The sequence below is a fragment of the Denticeps clupeoides genome, unplaced genomic scaffold, assembly GCF_900700375.1.
Source record: "Denticeps clupeoides unplaced genomic scaffold, fDenClu1.1, whole genome shotgun sequence".
Lineage (NCBI taxonomy): Eukaryota > Metazoa > Chordata > Actinopteri > Clupeiformes > Denticipitidae > Denticeps > Denticeps clupeoides.
In genome coordinates, this window is record NW_021630105.1 from 144,572 (window position 1) to 152,500 (window position 7,929).

The window sequence follows — 7,929 nt, forward strand, 5'->3', positions numbered from 1 at the left end:
TAAAACGCGCCACCACGCGGCCGAGACGAGCACTGCAGCCGCAGACGTCCGAGCGCCACCATGCAGCTCCATTTCCACACAACATGCTTCTGTTTGGTGAGTGTGTGTGTGTGTGTGTGTGTGTGTGTGTGCATTCTACAATGAAAACATTGAACAAATACACCCAGAAATGTATTAAAATGTATTTATTCAAAAACACGAACAAGAGAAATTCATCCAACGTTGAGGAGGACCAGGTCGTTCCTCAAAGAGGGCAGGAGTGGGAAAATCTTGCAAACGGGATCACGTCCTTTATATTGTCCACCCCTAACACGCACTGCAGGTATCGCTCGAAGCCCATCCCAAAGCCTCCGTGAGGAACCGAGCCGAACTTCCTCAGTTCCAGGTACCTGCCACACGCAGAGCACCGACGTTCTACTGAAAATTCACCATTAATGGATCCAATTTGTGTTCTTACCATCCGTACGTGTCCTCCAGCTCTGCCCTGTGGGAGTAAATATGTGCTTACTACACGACTACGCTGTACGTATTATTAATGCATTACTTTTATGAGCAGATAAAGACATTAGCCGTCTCACCGCGCCAGCCGTGTCCTCAGGAGCTCCAGCCGCTCCTCTCTCAGTGACCCTCCACACAGCTCGCCCACACCGGGCACCAGGAGGTCCACCGCCGCCACCTGCCAGAGCCGCCATTCAACATCAATTCCCATCAACCCGCGCTGCTCACAGGCGTGTGGAATATTTCTTACCGTACGGCGCGGCTGGTCCTGGTTATCTCGAGCGTAGAACGGCTTCAGGTCGTACGGGTAGTCCGTCACAAACAGCGGGACGTCACCACAGTGCTTCACCAGATACTTCTCATGTTCTGTCTGAAGGTCACAGCCCCACTGCAGAGAAGCACAAGAACTCATTCAAGCAGAAGCCGGGAGAAGGAGGAGGAGAACCGCGATAAAAAAACCACGTTCTTCACCTCCGTTGGGAAGGAGAACCGCTGGGAACTCCGGTTTAAAATATCTATTCCCTCGGTGTAGGAAATCCTGGGGTGAAACAACACATGGCTGTTAAAATGGACAAAATCAACAACAATAATAATATTCCATATACTTACACGTGGAACTTCTTACTAAGCATGTGATCCACTTGTTCCTGGTGGGTGGAAATATTATTTATATAATTATTATTATACATATATATGGACAGAGCAAGAACAAGAAATTAATTTTAAAAGACTAAACAAGACCAATGTTGCCAGATTGGGCAAATTAAAGAAATAATGGCTAAAAAAAACCTGGACCTGGCAACACGTCTGTAATCAGCTGAATTGCGCTCTTACCCTGCGTCCAGGCGCTACGTACTTATGGAACAAGGCCACGTCCTCAGCACAGCAGGTGAGGATGTGCTCCGTGGTGGCCCTGAAGAGCCCCTCCATCACCTGGAACAGAGTGAACCTGAGTCGTCTACTTTAACTACCTCCTAATGAAGGGGAATCCACGTACCGCCATCAGGTCCTGCAGCGACCGTGCGAAGGAGATCTCGGCCTCCGCCATGTAAAACTCGGCCAGGTGCCGGCGGCTCTGCGACTTCTCGGCCCTGAAGGTCGGGCCGAACGTGTAGACGGCAGGAAAGGCCCTGCGACAGCAAGTCGAAATCGATATCAATTAAAGTAAAAAAAAAGATATCATTAATATTGATTATCTGCACAACCCGAATTGACTGAATGGTTAGACTCACGTTTGGCTTTTTATTATTCATACTGAACTGCTGCAGCCTTTACTAAGAAGCGTCAGGCCTTGTGTGGCGGATTGTTCGTCTTGGAAAGATATTAAATCAGAAGAGCTACAGCTATAAATAAGACCCACGCTGCCTGGGATTCAATTAGGAGCGAAAGAACAGCGCTCATCTGCAGTTCTGGCGGGTGAGGAAGGGGCCCCGTAATCAGAAGGTTGCGAGTTCGAATCCCGAACCGCCATGGTAAAATACAGAGGACCCGTTTCACCGTGACGCTGCGCTGTGCTTCACACTTCCACTTCACTGACTTCAAACCCACTCACCCTGACATCACTTCTAGATGAAGCTGCCCAGAGACCGTCAGGAAGGTGGGAACCGAGAAGAAGTGCTGGTTCCCAGCATCTGGAGTTCGTTCTCTACCTGCAGGCTTATTACAGACACAGGATGTCTGGTTCTGGACAACGTTCCTTATGGAGAACAAACTGATGAGGGAGAAGCATGGGAGACCTACCTCTACCTGAAAAAGCTCTCCAGCTCCCTCGCAGTCGTTAGATGTGATCACTGGCGTGTGGATCTGAACAAAGTTGTTTTCCTGAAACAAACACATCAGCAGGTAAGACCCGCTTCAGGAGGAGACCTACAGGAGGAGCAAGCATCAGCAGCAGCACCTTGAAGAATGCATGGACCGCGGAGGAAGCCTCACTGCGCAGCCTCAGCAGGGCACCGAAGATGTTCGTTCTGCACCTCAGATGGGGAAACTGTCTGAGATACTCCAGGGAATGCCGCTCCTTGATCTTAAAAGGGAATTCCTGTAACCGGTTTGATGGGTGAATTAACAGCATGGCGAAACAGCATGGGGATCAGAGAGAACATGTGAACATCTTTACCACAGGGCTGCATTCTCCAACCACCTGGATGTGCTTTGCGTGCAGCTCCACGCTCTGCTTCTTGCTCGGACTCTTCACCAGGCTGCCAGTGATGTCCACCGCACTCCCAAACGTGACCCCTCTGGCATGCACACAGAAAACAGAACATTTTCCAGAGTCCGTTTCTGCCACATTCCCAGAAGAATAATTACCGGGCGTCCAGCTCCGAAGTGGCTACTACTTGAAGAGGCTGAAGGGAGCTTCCATCGTTCACGTGGAGGAAGAGATGTTCCTTCTGGGCTCTGACAGAACGCACCCATCCCTAAACAACAACAACAATAATTAATAGGAATATGAAGGGTATCTGAAGGCCCCTGACAAATATCCACCTGTATTCTGATATCGGAGTCCGTGACGTCACCAGACAGCGCCTGGCAGATTCGGAACTTGCTGGATGAGTTGTGAGAGCGAAATTTAAACCCGCACGCAAGCTTACACGTACTCCCGCGCGTTAACTTGACAAACATCATTAATCAGGCGGGAAGCATCAGTAATAGTAAATCTGTTCTGTTCTCCGTCAAGCCACATCCATTCCTCCCTCTTTTGACATTCATTCTCACTGTTACTCACGGTGCACTTCCTGAAACAGACAGCTTCCGGTCAAGAAGCAATGCGATTGGCTCAATTTGGTCACATGCTTTCTCTCAGCCAATCGGAGTCCTTACTTTAAAGCGCTTTATTAGAGTGGCCTTGATGGAAATGTAGTTTTTCAAGATCCTGTAGTCCCGTATAAGTATCCTAAATGCATTCTAAATGTAAACACCATATAGCTTTTATATTTAATATTGATTGAAACATCTGCAGATATACTAGAGCTAGATAACTATATAAGGAAGTGGCCTTGTAATCAGAAGGTTGCTGGTTCGAATCCCGATCTGCTGAGGTGCTACTGAGCAAAGCACCGTCCCCACACACTGCTCCCTGGGCGCCTGTCATGGTGCCCACTGCTCACTCAAGGTGATGGGTTAAATGCAGAGGACAAATTTCACTGTGTGTCCTGTGTGCTGTGCTGTTGTGTATCACATGTGACAATCACTTCACTTCTTTATATTGTACAGTTGTTTTGAGAATGACACAGATACTGGTTTTCACAAGGTTTGCTGCTTCAGTGTTTTTATGTCAGTAGTTTCTGTGCTGTATTGAAGTATAATTACAAGCATTTTATAAGTTTCAAAGCTTTTATTGACCTCTGTAATTCGCCCTGATATGCTGTCAGTCAACTTATGGACCAAATCCTGACTGATGGCGACCCATTCCTTCATAATCAGTGCTTGGAGTTTGTCAGAATTTCGAGGCCTCTCGAGGATTGACCAACACTTCTCAATTGGTTTAAGTTCTGGGCCAGGGACCCAAAATTTCAGATTGTTTTCTTTAGGAGACGGTCCTGCTGGTCCCACTTGCTGGACATCTTGGGGACCCTGAAGCCTTCTTAACAACACTTGAACCTCTCTAATTGAAGTTTTTGATGATTTTTTGATGAACATTTTATGCAACACAATGATGACTGCACGTGTTTCCTTGCAGGTAACCATGGTTAACAGAGGAAGAACGATGAATTCAAGCATCATCCTCCTGTTAAAGCATCAAATCTGCTATTCTAACTCAACCAGCATGACAGAATGATCTCCAGCCTTGTGCTCCTCAAGAAGAGGAGCACTGAAATGATCTCAGCAGGTCCTTTTGTGGCAGGGCTGGAAATGGGTTTTTGGGGTTTAAGTTTCATGTGAAAGAGCTTCTCAAATATGAGAAGAATTGTGAATTCATGCTATATCCATAATTTCTGTTAATATTTGTACCTGGTGAAAGGTGTGATTTTATTTGTAGAGTTGAAGCACCAAGAAATTTGGAATAAAAGTGGCCAAAAAAGCTTGATTTAACCCCATTAAAATAAGTTCTTCTCTTATGCCACCTTGAGGGGGTTCCTGTCTTTTCCTTTAACCAAGTAGGCTACCTGAACGTCCTCTGTATGTAGGTTAATGTACAATGTGCCTCCCACAGGCCGTTCACAAGGTGATTCACCAGAGGCTTATGGTTTTAAGAGCCGGTTATTATATTTTCAAAATCTATAACCTCATTAGGCTGTAGGTCTGAGGAAAATGTGAAATGTAAAAAATGGGGCCTTGGTAGCAGCACTTAAAAGGGATTCGGAGCCCCGGAACCCTTGGAGAATGTAAATTAGTTACATATTTTAATGTTCAACCTACTAATGACCTAAGATTATATTTTTAGGTCATCATGGCAGATGATGATCTGAAGATCTGGTCTTCAGAAGACCGTACGTGGTCACACGGTGTGAAATGTGGCAGGGTTATCAAGCCATGACCCAGCTCACCAAGTCCGCCATTTCTAGATGTTTCCACTGCTGCGAGGACCTGCTCCTTCCCGGATATTAATAACATCAGCCCGCGGTTTATTTAACTCCCACTGTTGCTGCAGAAGTAAATCTACTCGGTTTCTTACTCAGTGAGTCACGGTTGTCAGCGCTCGGGGAGGTCCTGGACATGCCGGGTCCCTGGAACGAGTCCATACGTGTGGAGGGAAAGGCTTCTCCTCTGGGTATCTGGAAATCCTCTGATGCCTTCCAGATTCTCTCTTTCTAATGAAATAACCACGCCACCCTTTTTAAACCGTAAAGTGGGATTTTTTCCTTGTTTTTATGAAGAGCGAAATTAGTAAACTCCATCAGAAATGAATAAATGCCTGGAAGACGCCGTGGAAGATGCGGAGTCTCAGTGCTCAGACCTCCCTGCGGCCTCCAGGTGGCGCTGTTGTTCCAGGTAGGACCTTCCTTTCAACCCGGTGAATTAATTACTCGTTTGTAACAGGAACATCGTTACAAGCGCTGTTATTTTGCACATGCTCAGTGGTTACTGGTGTGTGTGGAGACTAAATCTTGTTTAATTACTGTCACCATTTGAAATGTTAATTTTCCGTCAGCAGTGATTGTGAAGATTATTACTGTTTGAAGCCACCGTTAGATGAGGTAACAGTGGAAACACCTTCCGAGTTGGTTGTCAGTCTGGTGATGGTTCTCCTGGTGGAAGGTGGAAGGTCCCTGGCCCAGTCGATCTCGCTTTGAAGAACCTGGGCGCCGGGTTCTGCCCCCTGGTATTGACTGGACCCTCTTCATCATTTCCTGCCCAGAATCGTGAGGAGCGGCGAGGAGCAGCACATTGATTTTGTGTAACACGGTCCGTTTAATGCTGATGAGACCATTACGGTGGTGTAACCCCAGGATAATGAGAGCTACGCAGGTTCCTTCACCCTTTACTCCGGCAGGAGGGAGTTATTTCGGTGGAGGTGAAGACAACCAACCACCTTTCAGCACCTTGAAATTATCGTACATACGCAGAAAATCTGCTTCAGTTGCACATGTTATCATAGACTGTGTATATTATAGTGTATAATGCAACTTTTACCTACATAACTTTTATTAAAAACCACCCACGATATCATTTACTTCACAGTGGGCTACGTCACGATGTGTTACGTCACGACGTGTTACGTCACGACGTGTTACATTACGACACGTTACGACACGTTATATCACGACGCTTTACGTCACCAAGCATTACGTTGCCAAGTGTTACGTTGTCACACATTACGTCACCACATGCTATGTTTCAGCATATTACATCACGGCACATTACGGCACTGCACGTTACTTAACCGGGTGGTAGTGGCCTAGTGGGTAACACACTCGCCTATGAATCAGAAGACCCAGGTTCAAATCCCACTTACTACCATTGTGTCCCTGAGCAAGACACTTAACCCTTAGTGTCTCCAGGGGGGGACTGTCCCTGTAATTACTGACTGTAAGTCGCTCTGGATAAGGGCGTCTGGTAAATGCCATAAATGTAAATGTAAATGTACCCGTGTGAAAGTAAAGTGATTGTCACATGTGATACACAGCAGCACAGCACACGGTGCACACAGTGAAATTTGTCCTCTGCATTTAACCATCTCCCTGATAATTCGTGTTGCGTCACCACGTGTTATGTCGCCATGCTTTACATCACCACACGTTGTCATCATGCGTTACGCCACCATGCGTTATTGCCACTTGTTACATCGCCACTCATTACATTGCCACTCGTTATGTCACCGTGTGTTACGTCACCGCGCGTTACATCGTGCTCTGATTGGCTGTAAACAGAGATCTGTACCCGGTCGTGCTAATGGAATAACTTCAAATCAAGTGGCAAAGTAATTGGATTTTTTGACTGTATTTGGTGCATCTAATGTTTTAATGGTACCATGGCTCTGATAGAAAAGGTCCCGTCCCCCCACTCTGGTCCCGGGCGCCTGTCATGGTGCCCACTGCTCACCAAGGGTGATGTGCTGTGCTGCAGTGTTTCACAATCACTTCACTTTCACTTTCAATAAAACTGCAGCGCTCTTAACATGCCTGAGAGCCGGATCACTGGTGCTCAAAGGAATTTGCTGCAAAATTCTTCATAACGAACTGTGAAGAACGTGAAAAAAAAATTTAAGAATCTTTTTTTTTAAGTTCACAGTTCAGCCGAAATTACCAATTACAGCACATCATTACCGGCGATGAGGCGGCGGAAATGTTCTGCACGCCGTCAAATATTTTCACACGCGGTGACCACCTCGCCGCGTGGGAGGAGGGCAGTTGGCTTTCATTACCGACTGGAATTTGCAGAATTGTCTTTGCTTAATGTCTCTGTTATCTCCGCGGCTGCACCTTGCTCCCAGATATCAATTCCCGCCATTGCTGCCGAGGGCCTGATAAGGAGACGCCGATGACTGCAGCCATTCCGCCGTTTCTCGGTTTTGTTCTCTTCCTCTGTGCATCTGTGCGTGATGAAGACGCCGTCGTTTGTTCATTTATTCCTTGTGCCGAGCAGGGAAGCGTGTTCATGGTGAAAATCATTTTCCCAGCTGCCTTGGTACAACATTGAGAAGAGCGTGTACATGACCCCGACCCGAAAGAAAGGAGCCGGGAATAAAAATGAGGGCCGAAGAGCTCAGCTTGGCTTCATCGTGGCCTTTAAACGTGGCGCCGCATACATTAGCAGCATTCCCGTAAATGCCGAGCGCACGGAGCCACATTCCGGCCTTGTGTGAGTTATGACGGGTTTTACTGCAGATGGAACTTTAACCGCATTACCGTAATCATTTACCGAATAAAACGAACGAACAAAAAATGCTGAGAGTGGCGGTGGTTAAGAAGCAGCATGGATTTTTCCGGGGTCCCCACTGTATAATGGGGGCTCCCCTGCAGAATTCGGTCAATTGAACCGCTGACTGGC

At 47.0% G+C, this 7,929-nt stretch overlaps 1 protein-coding gene across 2 annotated transcripts; it reads right to left on the reverse strand.

Annotated features, from left to right (window-relative positions):
- Nucleotides 1-170: 170 nt before the first annotated feature.
- LOC114783621 (probable asparagine--tRNA ligase, mitochondrial) lies at nt 171-3,222 on the reverse strand. 2 transcript variants are annotated; one of them, XM_028969153.1, is made up of 14 exons: nt 2,983-3,222; nt 2,806-2,915; nt 2,615-2,735; nt 2,396-2,536; nt 2,239-2,319; nt 2,051-2,154; nt 1,496-1,628; nt 1,333-1,431; nt 1,108-1,145; nt 970-1,036; nt 749-886; nt 579-676; nt 458-484; nt 171-389 (listed from the first exon to the last, which is right to left on the reverse strand). In XM_028969153.1, exons 1-14 carry the CDS (start codon nt 3,121-3,123, stop codon nt 245-247), a joined length of 1,443 nt encoding a protein of 480 aa, XP_028824986.1. In that variant the 5' UTR covers nt 3,124-3,222; the 3' UTR covers nt 171-244. The 2 variants fall into 2 exon arrangements, with proteins under 2 accessions (XP_028824986.1, XP_028824987.1); XM_028969154.1 differs by having other exon boundaries at nt 2,806-2,895; nt 2,983-3,089.
- Nucleotides 3,223-7,929: the final 4,707 nt, after the last annotated feature.

Bases quoted from the DNA above. Each gene is read 5' to 3' on its own strand.
- LOC114783621 (XM_028969153.1), bottom strand. From the start codon at position 3,123: ATGATGTTTGTCAAGTTAACGCGCGGGAGTACGTGTAAGCTTGCGTGC. The intron at 1,629-2,050 runs GTGAGTGGGTTT...TTGCTGTCGCAG, and splicing joins CATCTAGAAGTGATGTCAGG to GGCCTTTCCTGCCGTCTACA. The intron at 677-748 runs GTAAGAAATATT...CGGCTCTGGCAG, and splicing joins AGGACCAGCCGCGCCGTACG to GTGGCGGCGGTGGACCTCCT.